Below are 18,819 nucleotides of genomic sequence, written 5' to 3' on the forward strand. Positions count from 1 at the left end.
TGTGGCCCCCGGGTGGGTGCTCCAGGCAACCCGCCCCCCCCCCCCTCGCCAGGGCGTCGGGAGCGGGAGCGCGCGGGACCCGCGGGAAGCAGACACGGCGCGAGCGGCGGTGCACGGCAGCTTTAATGAGGATCCTCCCCGGCGCCCAGCGCGGTGCGGCCAGGCTGCCGCCCTCCACGCTGCCCGTCCAGCGCCGGGCGCGGGCTCAGCTCCACCATCCCCAGCGCCGGGCCGGGGTGCAGCCGGGCAGGCTGGGGGCCGGCTGGGTCCCTGGGGAGACGAACGGGTCCGGGGCCTGCGGGCTGCCGAGCTGTGCCGAAAGAGAGCTGTGTTAGGAGACCGTGCCCCACACCCCGCGCCCCACACCCTGCGCCCCACGTCCCACACCCCGCGCCCCACACCCCGCGCCCCACGTCCCACACCCCGCGCCCCCGAGCTGGCTCTCCTGCTGCCACCTCCCCCAGCCCGGGTGGACGCCCCAGCATGGCTTCACCTGCACGGGGCTTTGCTGGGGCACCCTGGCAGCCCCTCGCCCCTGCACCCCGCGGGGAGCATCCCCCCGACCCACCCCACAACACCCCTGGCCGTCTGCCCCCCTCCCACTGCCCCCCAGCAGGACCAGGGCCGGGGCTGGTGCCCGGTCTGGCAGGGGGCTGGGGGCTGTGTGTACCTGGTAGTGGGCGTCAAGCAGAGAGTGGTGCACGGAGGGTCCTTGGGGCCCCGCGTTCGCCACCACCGCCCCGGGGGCTGCCGGCTCCGTGCAGGGGGGGGAAACCGTCCCAGTGCCTGTGGCCACATCTCGTCTCCGGGGGGGGTCCAGCGAGGTCGCTGCTGCGCGGCAACAGGGCGATGAGGACCAGGACCCCGAGTCTAATCCAGCGGTCCTGGGCAGCTCCGGGGGGGTCCCAGCCATGGGGCCATACGGTGGTGACCCCCAGGTGCCTGTGCCCATGGCAGGGGCCCCGTCCAGGTCCGGGGGGGTCCCTGCCCCTGCGCGGTGAGGAGGGGACAGCCAGGAGGATGCATCGATGACAAGCGCTGCGTCCAGCTCTGGGGGGGTCCCGGCCATAGGGCCATACAGCGGCGACCCCCAGGTGCCCATGCCCATGTCGGGGGCCCCTTCCAGCTCTGGGGGGGTCCCTGCCCCTGTGCAGCGAGGAGGGGGCAGCCAGGAGGATGCATCGACGACGAGAGCCCTGTCCAGCTCCGGGGGGGTCCCGGCCATAGGGCTGTATGCCGGAGACCCCCAGGCGCCCGTGCCCACGCCGAGGGCCCCGTCCAGCTCCGGGGGGGTCCCTGCCCCTGCGCGGTGAGGAGGGGGCAGCCAGGAGGATGCATTGAAGACGAGAACCCCGTCCAGCTCTGGGGGGGACCCGGCCATAGGACCGTATGGCGGTGACCCCCAGGTGCCTGTGCCCACGCCGGGGGCCCCATCCAGGTCCGGGGGGGTCCCAGCCATAGGGCTGTATGTCGGCGACCCCCAGGCACCCGTGCCCACGCCGGGGGCCCCGTCCGGCTCCGGGGGGGTCCCAGCCATAGGGCCGTGGGGCGGCGGCGACCCCCAGGCGCCGGGGGCCGAGGCGGGCGGCGGGCGGCAGCAGCCCAGCCCCGGGGGGCAGAGCGGGCAGCGGCGGGCGGCCCCCCCCCGGCGCCGCGCCAGCGCCTCCTCGCCGAGCCCCAGCAGCGCCCCGAGGTGCCCGATGTAGCGGGCGGCCAGGCGCAGCGTCTCCACCTTGGTGAGGCTCTGCCCCGCGGGTGCCAGCGCGGGCGGCAGGTAGAGCCGCAGCGTGCGCAGCGCCCGCGCCAGCTGCCTCATGCGCAGCTTCTCCCGCTCGCTCGCGCTCTGCCGCGGGCCCCCGCACCGCCCTGGCCGCCCCCCAGGTCCCGGTGCGCAGCGGCAGCGGTGCGGGCCGGGGGGCTCGGCCGGGCCGGGGGGCTCCGTGGCGGCCCCGCGCTCCGGCAGCAGCGGTGCCGGGCAGCCGGCCATGCCCGCCTCTGCGCCTGCCCCGCAGCCGCCCCGGCTTTATGCGGGGCCCGAGGTGTGAAGCAACGGCTTTGCGGGCCGCCCGGAGGTGTCAGAGCCCGGGGGGCGCGGGATGGGGCTGGGGCCGGGAGCCTGGGAAAGCCGGGCCCATTTGCGGAGGTGTCAGTTCTGACTCCTCCGGCCCTTAATTGGCGCTGCCCGGCGCTGGGAAGTGTGCAAGGGCCAATTCACACGGTCGTGAGAGGTGCTAACGTGCCTACCAGCCCTGCCGCAGCCCCTGGCTCTCCCGGCCGGGTGCACGGTGCTGGGCTGCAGCGGGGACTTGACCTTGCGGCGCTGGGCGCGAGGTGGGAGAGCTGCCCAGCACCCCGAGCCCCGGCTCTGCTGCCCGGGTGGCTGCCAAGCCAGCCCCGTGTCCTCGGGGTGTCCCCTGCTCTGCACCGTGGCGGGGGCGATGCCCACACAGCCCCTGCCCCTCTGCACAGCCCCCCTGAGGGCTGGGGGTCCCGGTGGGCTCCCACCTCTGTATAACTGGCTCAGGGACTCTTGGCCAGGCCAGCGCATTTGGGGCAGAGCGATGTGCTGCCTTGCTGGGCTGCACCGTGGCAGTCCCTGCATCCCGGCCGTGCTGCCTCGGCCTCCCTGCGCCCTGGCAGATGCAGCTCTGCCTCGCCGAGCTCCTTGCGAGCTCTGGGGAAGCTGCAGGAACAGCCTGTGCGGTCTGCGGGGGCCCAGCCCTGCGCCCTGCCGGGCCGCTCGGCTGCACGGAGCGGGGTCTGTGCGTGCCTGGTCCAGCCGGGGCAAACCGCAGCCCCTGGGCTGGGGACCCCAGGCGGGACCTGCACCTCCAGCCCTCCCCACGCGCCGCCCCATGAGGCCTGCAGAGCTGTTCTCGTGCCCCTGCTCGTGGCACGGCTGCGTGCCCCGCTCGGCTCTGCCCCGTGCGGGGGGGCCGGCTCCCATGGCCCCCGCAGCCCGCGGGAGGCAGGCCGGCCCCGTGGCACCATGCGCCTCGCAGCAGCTGTGCCAGGCGATGGGGCAGGCGGGCCGCTGCGGGGCCGAGTTTCGGGGTGGCCTTACGGGCGGGCAGGGCCCCGGTGCCTCGGCGGTGCCAGGCTCGTGCTGTCCCACGTGCGCACGTCCTGGGGGGCTCCGAGCCGCCGGGGAGCTGCTGCCCCCTGCACGGCTGCGGGACCGGGCACGGGGGTCCTGGGCGAGGATGCGCTGCTGGGCGTGGGGCGGAGGAGAATGCTGGAGCTCGGAGCTGGGAGGAGGAGCGTGCAGCAGCGGGGGGGCTTGCTGTGCCTGCCCCGCGGCTCTGCAGGGTGCCCCAGATGTGTCCCCAGAGGTGCCGGTGGCACACAGCCCATCAGCTCGTCTGGGCCCAGGCACGGTGCTCGTCCAGGGTCTGCTCCAGAGATGAGGGCCCGGGTGGGAGGCTGCCCATGCCACGGGCTGGAGGGACCCCCGGGTCCCCCGCGGGGCTGGGGGCTGTGACCTCTGCCTGCGGCGGGAGGCCAGCTCTGACCCCCCGTCCCAGCGCCGTCACGGCCCCGCCGCGCTCCAGCACTTGTCTAAACACGGAGGGAGGTGGGAACCGGCTGCGCAGCGGGGCCGCAGAACTCATTACCCGGGAGCTCGTCAGCTAATGAGACCCAGGAGGGGGCCTGGGAAAGGGGCAAGGCAGCGCCGAGGGGCGAGCGCTGGGCGCTGGGCGAGAGCCGTGCCGACGGCCCCGCTCCTGGCTGCCCGCCCGCAGCCCCGGCTGCCCCGCCGGCTCCGGGCGAGCCGTGCCGGCTGCCGTCCCTGCGAAGATGAGCCGGGTTTCCGAGCATGGAAACGCTTTGCAGGGTCCGAGTCAGAGTCAGGCACCGGCGCGCTTGGACCTTGGATGGGAGAAGTGATTCAGCACTTCTTTCAGTGTAAGAGAGGGCAGGAGCAGGAACCAAGAAGTATTAAGTCTTCAGTCATTTATCCATTACATTTGAAGTGTTTGTAATGAGATAACTGCTGATTTAGCTGCCAGTGTTCTTATAATACCTAATAGAGGCTGTTTGGGCTCTTGCAAAGGTCCGGGGTGTTAACCTTTAACAGGGCTGGGCCGGGTGCGGGCAGCGGTTAACCCCTGCAGCGGGGTTTGCCGGGCCCCGGCAGCGGCCGCGTTTGCAGCCGGGGCTGTCGGTGCTGTGCCGGGGCCGTGGGCGGCTCGGAGGGCAGGGCTGCGCCTCGCCGGCCACGGCTGGACGCGACGGCGTGCGTGGCCGCGGGAGGGGCTGGAGGCAGAGGAGTCCCTGCTCCCCACGGCGTCGGCCCCAGCGACCCGCCGGGGCTCGGGCAGCCCCAAGGTGACCTGCACAGGACGGTTTTAAAGCCAGAGCCGCCCCCGCGCAGGTTCCCAGCCGGGCCCGTAAGCACGGCGGCAGCGTGCTGCGGCCCGCGGCGGGGCGGCTGGCGCGGGGGCCGAGCCGCGGTGCCCAGCCCGGGCAGCGCCGAGCCCTGTCCTCCGCCGCTCCTGCCGAGGAAGGTGCGAGCACGGGAACGGCAGCGGTTCGGCTCGCTGCAGCACGCGGCCGGGGGCTGGCGATGAACAGTGCCAGACTTATCGCGCTGCCTCCGTGCCACCACGCATTTTCCAACCACAACTCAATAACTTCCATGTGACTGCTTGGAAATGTGAGCCCCACCAGTGACGAACCCTGGCTCATGCGGCGTTATCTGCAGCCTGGGTGGCGAAAGTCCCTCCGACATGTCCCCGGGACAGGCTGGCAGAGCCTGCCCACCCCATGGCCAGCCCCGTGCCCCGCAAGTGCCCCACAGCAGCTCTGTGCCCCGTGGCCAGCCTGTGCCCTGCCCTCAGCCCGGTGCCCTGTGCCCAGCCCAGTTCCCCTGCCCAGCTCGGTTCCCCACGGCCGGCCCCGTGCGCTGCATCCGGCTCTGTGTCCGTGCCCCGCTCTGTGCCCCATGCCCGGCTCTGTGCCCATGCCTGGCTCTGTGCCCCACTCCCAGCTCCATGCCCCATGCCTGGCTCTGTGCCCCATGCCTGGCTCTGTGCCCCACACCCAGCTCCATGCCCCACGCCTGGCTCTGTGCCCCATGCCCGGCTCTGTGCCCCATGCCCAGTCCCATGCCCGGCTCTGCTCCCCGTGCCCAGCTCGTTTCTCTGTGCCCAGCTCGGTGCCCCACAGCTCTGCCCCCCTGGGGTCCCTGCTTGGGTGTTTCCATGTGGACCTGCTCAGTGGGAAATTGTGACGGGGGCTGTGCACGCCCGGTGACATAGGAGGCTGTGCACACCCGGTGACACGGGGGGGCTGTGCACACCTGGTGACATAGGAGGCTGTGCACACCCGGTGACACGGGGGGGCTGTGCACACCCGGTGACATGGGGGGGCCGTGCACACCCAGTGACATAGGAGGCTGTGCACACCCGGTGACACGGGGGGGGGCCGTGCACACCCAGTGACATAGGAGGCTGTGCACACCCGGTGACACGGGGGGCCGTGCACACCCAGTGACATAGGAGGCTGTGCACACCCGGTGACACGGGGGGCCGTGCACACCCGGTGACATAGGAGGCTGTGCACCCCCGGTGACACGGGGGGGCCGTGCACACCCAGTGACATAGGAGGCTGTGCACCCCCGGTGACACGGGGGGGCCGTGCACACCCAGTGACATAGGAGGCTGTGCACACCCGGTGACACGGGGGGCCGTGCACACCCGGTGACATAGGAGGCTGTGCACCCCCGGTGACACGGGGGGGCCGTGCACACCGCTGTTACAAGGGGGCTGCATGTACTGCACGTTAGGGGGCTGGTGCGGCCCCCCCCGGCGGGGCCGTGCTGCGCTCGGGGCCCGCTGCCCGCTCCCTGCTCTGTTTTCCTTGCGCGCCGGGCCTGGGTTTCCCTGGAAACCTTTACACCCGCCGCGGGGAGCGACACCTGCGCGGGGCCTGGGAACGCGCCGGGGGGCCCCCTCCCAGCCCCCGCGCCCCGGCCAGCGGCGAGGCCCGCGCGGTGCCCCCGGGCGGCTCCCTCCCGCCCCGCGGGGCTGCTGCGGGGGTCCCGAGAGCCCGGGGGGGCTGCGGGGCTGCTGCGGGGGTCCCGAGAGCCCGGGGGAGTGTGTGGGGCTGCTGCTGGGGGTCCCGAGAGCCCGGGGGGGCTGCGGGGCTGCTGCGGGGGTCCCGAGAGCCCGGGGGGGCTGCGGGGCTGCCCGGGGCTCTCCCCACCGAGCGACCCTTTCTCACGGGGGATGCTCTGCAGAGGGGCCGGGAGCAGAACCGGGGTGTGGGGTCCGGGGGGGGGGGGGCTGAGCGGAGCGGGGGGGGAGGGGGCTCGGCCGTCGGGGGGCTGCGGCGGGGCCGCGCGGCCCAGCAGGCGTCAGGGCTCATTAGTGGGAGCGTGTGAAACGCCATTAGCGGGGGCTGCGGGGGGGCCCCCTCCTCCTCCTCCTCCTCCTCCTCCTCCCCCTCCCCCTCCCCGGGCCCCGGGCGGCGGCGCGGCGCGACCCCGCTCCCGAACCGCGGAGCCGGCCCGGGCGGCGGCAGCGGTACCGCGGGGCGTCGCAGGGCGCCAGGGCGCCGGGCCGGGCCGAGCCGGGGTCCGAGCGGGCCGGGCCGGGTCCGAGCGGCCTGCGGGGGCGGCGGCCTCCCGCCGCCGGGGTGAAATTCGTCACCCGCGTGTTCAAAGCGCGGCGCCCGGCGGCCTTTGAAGTGCGCACGACGCCGGCCGAGGTGCCACTTCGCACCTCCGCGCCGGCATAAAGCCGCGGCCGCCGGGGCCGCCCGCACTCGGCCCCTCATGGCAGCCGCCGCCCCGCCGCCGCCCCGCCGCTGCGGCCGCCGCGCCGCCCCGGAGCCCGACGGCTACGGCAGCGCCGGCTCGCCCGCCGCCTCGCCCGACTCCGGCGGCCGCTCGCCGCCCCGCCGCCGCCCCGGCGCCCCGCGGCCCCGCGGCGGCCGCATCCCGCGGGGGGCGGCCGGGGGCCCGCGGCAGAGCGCGAGCGAGCGGGAGAAGCTGCGCATGAGGCAGCTGGCGCGGGCGCTGCGCACGCTGCGGCTCTACCTGCCGCCCGCGCTGGCACCCGCGGGGCAGAGCCTCACCAAGGTGGAGACGCTGCGCCTGGCCGCCCGCTACATCGGGCACCTCGGGGCGCTGCTGGGGCTCGGCGAGGAGGCGCTGGCGCGGCGCCGGGGGGGGGCCGCCCGCCGCTGCCCGCTCTGCCCCCCGGGGCTGGGCTGCTGCCGCCCGCCGCCCGCCTCGGCCCCCGGCGCCTGGGGGTCGCCGCCGCCCCACGGCCCTATGGCCAGGGCCCCCCCGGAGCCGGACGGGGCCCCCAGCGTGGGCACGGGCGCCTGGGGGTCGCCGCCGTACGGTCCTATGGCCGGGTCCCCCCCGGAGCCAGACAGGGCTCTTGTCATCGATGCATCCTCCTGGCTGCCCCCTCCTCGCTGCACAGGGGCAGGGACCCCCCCGGAGCCGGCCGGGGCCCCCGACGTGGGCACGGGTGCCTGGGGGTCGCCAGCATATAGCCCTGTGGCCGGGACCCCCCCAGAGCTGGATGGGGCTCTCATCATCGATGCATCCTCCTGGCTGCCCCCTCCTAGCTGCGCAGGGGCAGGGACCCCCCCGGAGCCGTCTGGGGCCCCCAACGTGGGCACGGGCGCCTGGGGGTCGCCGCCATATGACCCTATGGCCAGGTCCCGCCCGGAGCTGGACGGGGCTCTCGTCGTTGACATGTCCTCCTGGCTGCCCCCTCCTCACGACGCAGGGGCAGGGACCCCCCCGGAGCCCCCCGGCGACCCCATCCTGGACGCAGGGCTGACGTGGCCAGAGTTCTTGGATGCGGGGATGATCACCCAGGTAGGTGCGCTCTGTCCCGGGGTGGCACGAGCCCAGCTGTCCTTCCCCTGCGTGGGGCTGACGTGAGGCAGGGCTCGGCCTCGGGGTGCCTGCGGCCTCGGCTTGGGGCCGTGCGGGGGGCTGGCGCTGGGGCGATGGCAGCGTCGCCTGGGAATGGGCACTCAGAAACGTCCCCTTCCCCCCGAGACCGGTGCTGAGCCTGCAGCGGGTGCGTGCCCGGCGCGCGCTCCCTCAGCCTGCTCCGATCCTCCCTGCCGGGTCCCCCCACGTGTTTGCCGGGGTCTCCGCTGGTGGGATGGACCTGAGGCCACGGAGCAGCTTGGCCCTGACCAGGTGCTGTCCTGGTGGGTGGCTCTGCTGGTCTGTCCTCCTGGTCCCCCCAGGAGACCCCCGGGACCCTGCCCTGAACCGCCTGCACTGGCCGGTCGCCCCGTCTCACCCATCCCTCTGCTTCCCTGCAGGACCTCTCCGCGGATCTGCTCTCGCTCTTGGAGGCTCTGCTCCCGCCGCAGCCCCACGACTGACCCGGCCTTGCCAGGACCCGGGGACTGGAGCCCCAGGCGCCGTGCGGCTTCGTGGTGCTCCGAGCAGATGTGTGCGGCTCGGCAGGCTCAGGGACACGTGTCCCCTCCAGGACAGCTGGGAGGTGGCGGGGACAAGGTGCTGCTTGTGTGAGCCTGGACCTGTGCTGCACGTGCTGGCCACGATTGTACATAAATAAACCCTTGTGCCCACCCTGTGTGTCGCCTCTGTCCCCGCAGCGGGAGCCGGGCTCGGGTGGGCGCAGGGACCGGCCGGGTGCAGCACGGCACAGTCCCCGCGGCAGCCCCCGGCCAGCAGCTCGGGGCTGGGAAGGAGGCCGGAGAGGCCGGTGGAGCCAGTGCAATTCCTGCTCTGCAGTGGGGCGCAGGCCTCCCTCCGGGAGTGGGGCAGGGGGGCTGTGCCTCCGCCGTGGGGCTGCGGGGCCGGGGGGCTGCGGGGCCGTGCAGCTGCGGCTGGGCGGGACGGCATCTGGGAAAGCAATTGCTGGGAGGTATCAGGAGAGACACCTCTGCCGAAGGGCCGGCTGCCGGCCCCGGGCAGCTGGGGCCTCCCCGGCACCCCCAGCCCACGGGACCCCCGAGGGCGGGCGGAGAGGCTGGGCCGGAGCCACCCCAGGGCCCCGCGGGGGAGGGCTCGGTGCTCTGGGCTGTGCCCCCACCGGGGCTGGAGACCCCCGGCCGGAGCGGGGCCCGGCCGCCCGGGGTGAGAGCGTGTGCACGGGGGGCTGCCGGGGGGAACCCCGTCTGCACTGCCCATGGGACGGGCTCCCCGTGGGGTGCAGGGCCTGCACCCGGGGCCGGGGACGGCTGGAGGGTCCCTCATGGGGACCCCGTCAAAGGGACTGACAGCCAGATGCTAATGTGCCGGGGGGCCCCTCTCCTCCCACTCCAGGGGCTCTGGGGCAGGGGGTCTGCAGGGCTAATGAGCCCCACTTATCTGTGAAATGACTTGCTAATAACGTTAATTCCTTCTGCCAGGGGGACAGAGTCTTTGAGATGCAGAAGAGCCACGTTCCCCTCCCCCAGGCCACAGCCGCAGTCCTTATGGCTCCGGCTGTGGGGACACTGCGGCCATGGGGCAGCCGTGGGCTGGGGGCAGCGGGCAGACATAGGGCTGGAAGGGACCTGTGGGTCTCTGGGCCCCAGCAAACTGCACCCAGAGCGAGGAGCGGTTGCACCCATCACACCCAGCCGGACGTCCTGTGAACTGGGGCTCCCACTGGGCAGCAGGACCCCAAGCCCGGACCCCAGCCGGACCCCCGAGCTGACCGGCGTGGATCCCGGTGCCCACTCCTTTGAGCCAAGGGGCAGGGAGCTGGGTTGCCCACCTGGTTTGGGGGCCTGGCAGCAGCGATTGCAGCCCCCCAGGAGCACATGCTGCGGGGCTGGGGCAAGTCCCTCCCCGGGGCCCTGGGCCTGGCCCAGCCCATGGGGCTCCTTCCCACAGCTGCAGCGCATTTCCCTCCCCACCCAGCCCCTGGCCCTGCTCCTCCCCGCCAGCGCCTCGCAGAGCTCCTTAGCCCCGGTGCCTCGGACGTGCGTCACCCTGCCCCGGGCAGGGCAGATCCAGCGGCTTTCCTGGGGGGCAGCAGCACAAGGTGCCGCGCAGGGGACACGCCAGCCCCGTGTTGCAAAGGTTTTCAGGCCTGAGGGGGACTTGTCTTGTCCTATTCGGCTTTACGAAGCGGGTTGGGGTGATCCTGCACAGTGGGAGCGGATGGAGCAGGACAGAGCTGCGTGCCTTGGGCAGGGGGCACGCGGAGAGACCCTGTGGCAGAGCTCTGTGTGCGCGTATGCACGTGCATGTGTGTGTGTTTGAACATGCATTCGAGCCTCTGTCTGTGCGTGTGTTCTTGCACGAGGGTCTGTGCGTGTGTTCTTGCACGAGGGTCTGTGCGTGTGTTCTTGCACGTGGGTGGCGCGGGGGGAAAGGAGCAAGACGTTCCAAGCGGGCCGGTTGCGTCAAGGAGCAACCTGAGCTGCCAAGGGCATCCCACCGCGCGCCTGCCGCACGGGGCCAGGGACGGCAGCGGCGGTGGCTGCCGGCGGCAGAGCAGCAGCAACACCCGCCCTGCTCCCCGCTCTCCCGGCGGCGGGTGCGGTGCTTCTGCTCGGTGCTCGGCGAGCCGGGCCCCCGGCCGGCTTGCTGCGGCTGGGCGCAGCGCTGATGCAGGAGCCCTCGGAGCAGAGAGGCGGGGGAGCGTGAGCAGCGGCCGGGACATGGCCCGGTTCAGCGGAGGAGCTGGGCTGGAGGCTGTGGCTGGAGGTGAGGTGGGTGCAGGGAAGCGGGTGCCCGGTCCCACGGAGCCCCTCGCCTCGGGCTCTCTGGGGCTGGGAGGCTCTCAGCCCCCCACTGCGGGACGGGGGGTGCTCTGGGGTGGGGAACGGGCCAGGCAGCAGCAATGGCCTGGGGCCGGCAGTGGGTCGGGGTCAGCTGAGGAGGCCTCCCTTGGCCCTGCCTGCTGCCACCAGGGACCCTCCCAGCTCTGCGGGGACGGGGGAGCAGGGACGCATGGAGCGGCTGAGGACGGGGACGGGGGAGCAGGGACGCACGGAGCGGCTGAGGACGGGGACGGGGGAGCAGGGACGCATGGAGCGGCTGAGGACGGGGACGGGGGAGCAGGGACGCACGGAGCGGCTGAGGACGGGGACGGGGGAGCAGGGACGCAAGGAGCAGCTGAGGACGGGGACGGGGGAGCAGGGACGCACGGAGCGGCTGAGGACGGGGACGGGGGAGCAGGGATGCACAGAGCAGCTGAGGACGGGGACGGGGGAGCTGGGTGAGGGTCCCTGGGGCAGACACTACAGTGCTGGCGGGGAGCAGGGCTCTGGGGGGGCTGGGGCTGCCTCTCCCCTCCCAAGCTGAGAGTGACCGTGCTCCTGCGGAGCCCCCATCCCCAGAACACCCCGGCCGGGCCCAGGTGGGGGCTGGCATGGTGCTGACGCTGCCTCTCGCGGCAGGAGGGAGCCGGCAGGACCCCGAGCCGGGGAACAGCAGCGGGGCAGCGGGCGCGGCGCCCGGCAGCAGCCTGCCCCCCCTGGAGAGGGGCTGCGCCTGGGGCCCCCGGCCCAACGGCAGCGAGGAGGCCCTGCGGCTGCCCACCTTCTCCCCCGCCGCCCAGGCCCGCGTGGCCGTCACCTTCGCCCTCTTCGCCCTCGCCGCCGGCTGCAACCTGGCGGTGCTGCGGGCGGCCGGGGGCCGGCGGGGGGGCCGGCGCTCCCACATCCGCGTGCTGCTGCTGCACCTGGCCGCGGCCGACCTGCTGGTGACGGTGGTGGCCATGCCGCTGGACGCCGTCTGGAACATCACCCTGCAGTGGCGGGCGGGCGACCTGGCCTGCCGCCTCCTCATGTACCTCAGGCTGCTGGCCATGTACGCCTCCGCCTTCGTCACCGTGGTCATCAGCCTGGACCGGCACGCCGCCATCCTGCGCCCGCTGGCCATCGCCCGCGCCCGGAGGAGGAACCGGCTCATGCTCTACGTCGCCTGGCTGCTCAGCGCCGGGCTCTCCGTGCCGCAGGTACCCCGGCCCTCGCCCCCCCCTCCTGCCCCGGTCCCGCGGCTCTGCTCCGTCCCCGGGCCCCCAGGGACGAGGCAGGGTCTCCGTCTCCCCCGCGGCCCCGGGGAGAGGCCGCCGGCCCATCCGTGCTCTGCTTCCAGCTGTTCCTCTTCCGCACGGTCACCGTCCGCTCCCCGCGCAACTTCACGCAGTGCACGACGCGCGGCAGCTTCGGCCAGCCCTGGCACGAGACCCTCTACAACATGCTCAGCTTCGCCGGCCTCTTCCTGCTGCCGCTGCTGGTCATGGTGTGCTGCTACGCGCGCATCCTCCTGGAGATCTCCCGGCGCATGGGAAACGGCCTCTGTGAGTGTCTGCCCGCGGGGCCGGGGGGGCCGGGGCTAGGCAGGGACCCCCGGGGCTCCCTCGTGGGCGGGGGCCCCTGTCCCTGTCCCGGCAGCTGGCTAAGGCGGCTGCGCTCCCGCGCTCCAGTCTCCTCCCGGGACACGTCCCTGCGGCGCTCCAGGAACAACATCCCGCGGGCACGGCTGCGCATGCTGAAGATGAGCCTGGTCATCGTCTCCTCCTTCATCGTCTGCTGGACCCCCTACTACCTGCTGGGGCTGTGGTACTGGTTCTGCCCGCGGGCCGTGGAGAGGAGGGTCTCGCCGTCCCTCAGCCACATCCTCTTCATCTTCGGCCTCCTCAACGCCTGCCTAGACCCCATCACCTACGGGCTCTTCACCATCCCCTGGCGGAGGGGCGCGGGCTGCGGCTGCCCCTGGGGGCCGGGCCCCGCGCCGGAGCCGCCCTCCCCGGCCACGGGCTCCTCGCGCTGCTCGGCCTCCTCCCTGCGGGCCAAGCGGAGGCCCGAGGCGCCGGGGCCGCCGGCCGGGGCCAGCGCCTGCGAGAGCAGCTCCCTGTGAGGCCGCTGCCGGGGAGCCCTTGGGGCCCCGCTCCCCGCCGAGCTGCCGTGTGCCGGGGCCGGGGCCGGGGCTGCCGCCGGGAGTGGCGGGCAGGACGGTGCAGGACCGGCCCGGGGAGGACGGGGTCGTTGCAGCTCTGCTCCCGCACCCCAAAGCGCCTCTGCAAGGGGTGGGGGGAGCTGGTCCCGCGGCCGGGCAGGTGCGCGAGTGCCCCTCGTCCCCTTGTCCCTCCTTGGGCCTTCCAAGCTTGCTGGAAAGCTGCTGGAGCGGAGCTCGGCAGAGCAATAAAACCTCCTGCGGCTGCTTCTCCCTGGAGGTGCCTGTGGCTGGGGGGCTGGTGGGGAGGGGGCTGGTGGGGAGGGGGCTGGCCCCAGCTGGCCCCCTCCAGCTCCAGGGGGTCGGAGGGACCCTGCTCGCCCACGGGCAGAGGAGGGAAGGGGCAGCGCTGGGAGTGCAGCAGGTTTGGCCAGGGCTCAGCACTGTGCCCTCTGCGGAGGGAGCAGGGGCTCTGCTCAGCCCCCGCCGGTCCCCTGGGCCCGTGGAGCCGGGGTCCCGGCACACGCGGGGCTGCTCCCCGCTCCGGGGCGGCCGCTGGCGCTGTTCCCGGGACGCCGGCCTCCGCGAGCCCGCTCCGCCCCGCCTGCGCTGGCTCCTCTCTGGAAACGGGAGCCGGCTGCTCCTGCCGAAGGTCGTTGCGAGGCACGGGAGCTCGGCCCGCTCCCGGCTGCGTAGCAACTCCAAGGCCGGAGCTGCCGCCGGACGCGGGAGCTGGCGGGAGGCGGCTGTGTTGGGGCGGGAGAGGCTGGGGATGCGGCAGGAGCAGCCGCTGCTCGTCCAGGGCCGGGCGTCCGCTCATCCACCACTGCTGCTGCCAGCCCAGCCCGTGCACGGGGGCTGCCAGCGGGCAGGGAGGGAGGGCGAGAGGCGCTTGGCTGTGTTAAAACACGTCCTCCTGGACGGAGGTCTGCCAAGGAGCAGCGGGGAGACTGGCGCTGCTCCGGCTGGTGCTGACCCCGCATCCGGCCCCGGCACAGCGGGGGCCCTTCTCCGTGCCCCGGGCTGCTGCTGCGGGGCTGGACGAGGCCCCTGGGGCCGGGCCAGCGGTTCCGGGCCCGGCCTCCGAGACGTCTCAGCTCCGGGAGGTGCTGTGCAAGCCCTGCGCTTGCTGCAGGGGCTCTGGGGGCCACGGTGGGGGTGAAAGGCAGGGCCAGCAGCCCCCAGGTGCTGGGGAGCCAGCAAGCGCCCAGGGCCATCGCGGGTGCCAGCTGGACTCCCTGGGAGGCAGCTACCACCACATGGCCAGCTCGGGTGTCCCGGGAGGGGGCTGCCCGGAGGGGACAGCCTCCGGGGGAGCCGGGGGAGCTGGCAGCAGCACGGCACGGGCTGGCACAGCCGGTGGGGCGCGGAGCTGATGGCTGTCCCGCTGCAGACCCCCAGCCCGGCGGGCATGGTCCAGGCGGGATTGGCGCTGCACGGCTTCCCGAGCTAGCCCGGACCTGGCAGGGAGGCGTGTGGATGCACAGCCCGGACCTGGCAGGGAGGCGGACGGATGCACAGCCTGGACCTGGCAGACAGGCGGACGGATGCACAGCCTGGACCTGGCTCGCCGGCGGACAGACACAGCTCTGGCAGCGGGCCGGGCTGGCAGCACGGGACTGCTCCCGCCTGCGTTCTCGGAGCTCCCTCTGCTGCGCAGCGACGCTCGGCTACGGCAGCTCTGCAGCGAGGCTCCGGGCCGAGGCCAGGCCGGCCCAGCCGGGCTCCTCCGGCCCCGCACGGCCCACGCGAGGCTGGCAGCCCCCGGGTTTGCAGCGGTGCAGCCGCGCAGGTCGGCTCAGCCAGGCAGCAGCACGCTGCCCGTGCGGGCTGCGCTGTGCAGCGGCAGTGACTGCAGGAGCTCCGGGAGGGGCTCAGTGGCCGGCTGGGGCAGGAGCTGGCAGGACCTGCTGCAGGCGGGTAGGAAAGCTCCGCGCTGGCCGCTGGGTACCTCGCTGTCCGTGCCGGGGAGCAGGGGCCAATAACGGCAGCAGGGACCACGATTGCACGGGTTTATTGTGAAGGGGGAAAGTAGCGTTACAGCGGTGCTGCTCCGGCTCAGGAGGAGCGCGATTCCTGCGCACGCCTGCCGGGGGGCTGACGGCAGCGTCCGAGGCTCTGGTCTCCAAAGGGTCACGCGCAAGCGGCTGTGGGGTGATTTGGGGACCGCGGTTCACCTGTGTGCTGCATCCTGCCAGCCTCGCTGCTGCGGCCGGGGGAGCAGGAGGGTCTGTGTTGGGGGGAATCCGGGGATGGGGTGGTGGGGTTGCAGTCTCAGCAGAGCAGGGTGGTCTCACTGCTTTGGGAAGGGGCTGGGGGCTCCCTGCTGGCTGCGGTCTCTCCCTCGGCACAGACGGAGCAGAGCTCTGCCTGCTCCTGCCTGCTGTTTGCTGGGCACGGCGTCATTCGTGGTGCCCAAGCCCCAGGTGTGTGTAGTTATGAAAATTTATCTTCTATCAAGCACCTTGCTAGCTCAGCCTGCCGAGACGGGCCTGGGAAGTGCTCTGCTGTGAGGACAGGGGCTCGCAAAGCAAATGAAATAACCAAGCAAAAAGCCCCTGCGGAAACCTCTCCGCTGGTTTTGGAGCCAACGAGGGTTTCCCGGAGCCCCGGGCACGGGCCGGCAATGCTGCGCCCGCGCTGGTGAGCGATGGGGAGACCGACCTGCAGGCTGCGGCACGCGGAGGAGCTGCGCTCACGCGGAGGAGCTGCGCTCGCGCCTGCCAGCAGCCCTGCGGGCCCCTCCCGTGTCCAGGGCCCCTCCCGTGTCCAGCTCTTCCACGGCCCCCGGAGGCACAAATCCTGCAGGTCTCCTCCAGGCCAACGGCACGTCCTGTGGCGCTGGGAAGGTCAGCAGGAGGGGGCTGGGGGGGCCGGTCTGCCCCCATCCCCCTTGAGCAGCGGGGCTGGGCACAGCAGCCTGCCCCCCGGCGCGGGGCTTTGCTGGGCGCGGGGGCAGTGTGTGGCCTTGCCGGATGTGGGGCTGCACCTTGCAATGGCTCTGGAGGGGCAATGGGCACCGGGTAAGAGGGCAGGCGATGCAGAACCTCGGCAGGTCCTCCCCCTTCCCCGGAGGAGTGGGCGAGCAGGGGCAGCCAGGCTGGGCGAGGGGCAGGGAGCGGCAGGCACCGCGGAGCCGGCGGGCGACGGCAAAGAGGGAAGTGTCGCCGGGGGAACTGCTCCGGGAGGCCTGTGCCACGACCGTTTGCCGTCTAGGTCTGCAGTGTTGCATCATCCCCGGCTTCTTCCCCAGCCCCCTCCCTACGGCAGCACCTTGCGAAGGACAGAGGTAAACGTGTGACCGAGGAGACCGCTGGCTGTCTGCCCGCTCCTGCCTCCCACCCTCTGCTGCAGGCCTGGGCACAGGAATGCCCTCGGCTCCTAGGTGCCGGCTCCGCCACTGCCTGGTCTCTTTTCAGTGAAGAAGCTTTTGAGCAGCATCACTTGGCCAACGCTGACCACAAAGAGGATGATGGTTTCCCCAACCGACCAGTACGAAACCCGGTCGTTGAGGTCTTCCGCTCGGTTGCGGTGCTGGGCTTCCCGCAGGCGATAGTGAGTCTGGGAGTCTATCACCGTGTTCAGAGCTTCGTGGATCGTGACACAGGCAGACTCCATCTGCGGAGACAGACAAGCTCCATTTCTCCCAAACCCGGACACGGCATAACCTGGACCTTCACTTGTGGTGAAGGGAGCTGGGGATCATCCTTGGCATCAGGGATGGACAGACGCTCCCTGTGCCGCTGGCTGCTCCCAGGAGGAGCGGGTGAGGCCCCTACGCCAGCGCGGTTCTGCCTGAGGGGCAAACGCTGAGATCAGGCCCCGACGGAGCTGCCTGCGGGGAGGAGCTGGGGCCCAACGCCTGCGGCACTGAGCACCTCGTGCTCCGGAGGGAAGGGGCTGCCGGGGCAGTCCGAGTGCAGGGCAGGGAGGGTGCGGAGCGTGGTGCCTGGGAAGGGTGGGCCGCAGCCACCGAGCCGGCCTGCGGACCCCTCTGCGTTTGGGGCTGGAATTCGGGGAGGGGGTCGGGTCCCAGCCCCGAGCACGGCCACCCCTCCTGGCTCATACAAGGGACGGAAGAGCCTTGCTGCCCTCCCTCCTGTATGGAGGGAACCCTGGCGAAAGCCACGGGGCTGCAGGACTCGAGGAGGCTCAGACCCGGCTCTGCCTTTGCTCAGAGCACCCTCGACATCTGCCTTTGCGCATCTCTCCTGCCTGGGCCAGCAGCTCTGCCCTCGCTCCGGGACAGCTGTGCCTGCAACCCGCCGGAGCGGTTAGCCGGCAGCTGGGCACTTCTGCTTTCGGCAGAGGGGAAGGGGGATGAGCCCGGACCGGCCATCCGGCGGGTTTGGGCTGTTTGGCCACAAGCGGGAGTTGCGGCAGGACCTTCTTCCCGATGCGGGAAGGGAGTCGTGGTGCGCAACAAACCTGTGTCAAGGCGGTGACTCGGTTGCTCATGTCGGGCAGGATCGGTGGCTCGTTGCCGACCTGGAAGTCGAAGTAGACAGTTTTGTGCGAGAAGGTGGAGAACTCGTTGCTGAAGCAGAAAGTGTAGACGCCCTTGACTTCGGCTTGGTGTGGGAAGCTATCGTACTGCTTCTTGGTCTCCTTATAGATAGTCCTGCCGTTGGGGTCCTCCACATAGCAGTCCACATCGTAGTGTCCCCCTGTGATCACCTGCGGAAGGAGACGCGTGGTGGCAGCTGCAGAACCGCCACGGGAGCCCCCCTGCTCCCCCGCGCTCTGCTCCGTCCCGGGGCCGCGGCCTCAGCGGCGCAGCACACGGTGCTCGCGGCTGCCGAGGGCACGCGACAAGCGTGGGGCGCGGGCGGCTGCGGCACCGCGGAAGCTCTGTGCTCCGAGGCGCCCCGAGCTCACGCGTGACACCCGCGCGGGGGGACACCCCGAGCCGCCCCAGCGGCCGCGCCGGGGGCTCCCGCACCTGCACCTGCAGCTGCGGCGGGCGCAGCCCGGCACCGCCGACCGCCGCCGAGACGAGCAGTGCCGGGCGCGCGGCCAGGTCCGGGAACGGCTCCCGGCGCGGCGCGGGGGCAGCGGGGAGGGATGTGCGGCTGGGGCGTGTGGGGCAGGTGCAAGCGGAGCCCGGCCGGGGCTGTGGGGCGCAGGGCAGGGTGGGAGCAGGGGCGCGTGGATGGGGCAGGGGCAGGGGCGCGGGGACAGGGGCGCACGGGCAGGGGCGCGGGGATGGGGCAGGCGCAGGGGCGGGTCGGGGGGCGCGGGCCGGGCCGGGGCGCCCGGCGGGGCCGTACCTGGTAGTCCAGCGTGAACTTGAGGCCGCGCTCCAGCTCCTCGTGGAAGCAGTGCTTGTCGCTGTCGGGCAGCTCGAAGGTGAGCTCGGTGCCGGCGGCGCGGCCCGCCCGCAGCGCGCACAGCAGCACGGCCAGCGCCCAGCCGCCCATCCTCGCCGCGCCGCGCCGCGCCGCGCCGCTCCGCCCGCCGGGGCCGCCCAGGCCTGACGTGGCAGCCGAGCGGACCGCGGCTCTTCCGGCGGGGCCGCCCCGGGGGCTGCGCGCGGCCTCCGCGACGCCTTTGCCGCGCGGGCGGCGGAGCCGGGGAGCGGCCTGGCGAGGGGCCCGTCGGCACCGGGGCTGCCGCGGCGCTGCGGGGAGCGGGGACGGGGCTCGGGGCTGCGGGGAGCGGGGACGGGGCTCGGGGCTGCGGGGAGCGGGGGATGGGGACGGGGCTCGGGGCGCAGGAGACCTGTCCCGCTACCCTGAGCCCTGGGAACCGGGATGGGGCTCGGGGTGCTGGGGACCTGTCCCGGTACTCCCAGCCCTGGGAACCGGGATGGTGCTGGAGGCACTGGAGACCTGTACTGGGACTCCGGGCTTTGGGAACTGGGACGGTGCTCCGAGCCCTGGGAACCGGGACGGGGCTTGGGGTGCTGGGGACCTGTCCCGGTACTCCAGGCTCTGGGGATGGGGATGGTGCTCGGGGCACTGGGGACCAGTGCT

At 73.1% G+C, this 18,819-nt stretch overlaps 2 protein-coding genes across 2 annotated transcripts; one reads left to right on the forward strand and one right to left on the reverse strand.

The window, feature by feature from the left end:
* Positions 1–11,315: 11,315 nt before the first annotated feature.
* Positions 11,316–12,961, forward strand: LOC112987920 (gonadotropin-releasing hormone II receptor-like). The gene is made up of 3 exons (XM_026108027.2): positions 11,316–11,903; positions 12,044–12,248; positions 12,375–12,961. The coding sequence occupies exons 1-3, from the start codon at positions 11,316–11,318 to the stop codon at positions 12,806–12,808; spliced, it is 1,227 nt and encodes a 408-aa protein (XP_025963812.2). The 3' UTR covers positions 12,809–12,961.
* Positions 12,962–14,842: 1,881 nt separating this feature from the next.
* TMED3 (transmembrane p24 trafficking protein 3) lies at positions 14,843–18,326 on the reverse strand. Its single transcript, XM_064517789.1, has 3 exons — positions 18,115–18,326; positions 17,273–17,521; positions 14,843–16,462 (listed from the first exon to the last, which is right to left on the reverse strand). Exons 1-3 carry the CDS (start codon positions 18,262–18,264, stop codon positions 16,226–16,228), a joined length of 636 nt encoding a protein of 211 aa, XP_064373859.1. The 5' UTR covers positions 18,265–18,326; the 3' UTR covers positions 14,843–16,225.
* Between the last annotated feature and the right edge of the window lie 493 nt (positions 18,327–18,819).

The sequence above is a fragment of the Dromaius novaehollandiae genome, chromosome 10, assembly GCF_036370855.1.
Source record: "Dromaius novaehollandiae isolate bDroNov1 chromosome 10, bDroNov1.hap1, whole genome shotgun sequence".
Taxonomy (NCBI): domain Eukaryota; kingdom Metazoa; phylum Chordata; class Aves; order Casuariiformes; family Dromaiidae; genus Dromaius; species Dromaius novaehollandiae.

Excerpts from the sequence above, each read along its gene's own strand:
- LOC112987920 (XM_026108027.2), top strand. The coding sequence starts at position 11,316 with ATGGTGCTGACGCTGCCTCTCGCGGCAGGAGGGAGCCGGCAGGACCCC. Across the intron at positions 11,904-12,043 it reads CCGGGCTCTCCGTGCCGCAG|CTGTTCCTCTTCCGCACGGT; the intron begins GTACCCCGGCCC and ends CTCTGCTTCCAG. Across the intron at positions 12,249-12,374 it reads GCGCATGGGAAACGGCCTCT|TCTCCTCCCGGGACACGTCC; the intron begins GTGAGTGTCTGC and ends CCCGCGCTCCAG.
- TMED3 (XM_064517789.1), bottom strand. The coding sequence starts at position 18,264 with ATGGGCGGCTGGGCGCTGGCCGTGCTGCTGTGCGCGCTGCGGGCGGGC. Across the intron at positions 17,522-18,114 it reads AGTTCACGCTGGACTACCAG|GTGATCACAGGGGGACACTA; the intron begins GTACGGCCCCGC and ends CTCCTTCCGCAG. Across the intron at positions 16,463-17,272 it reads GAGTCACCGCCTTGACACAG|ATGGAGTCTGCCTGTGTCAC; the intron begins GTTTGTTGCGCA and ends CTGTCTCCGCAG.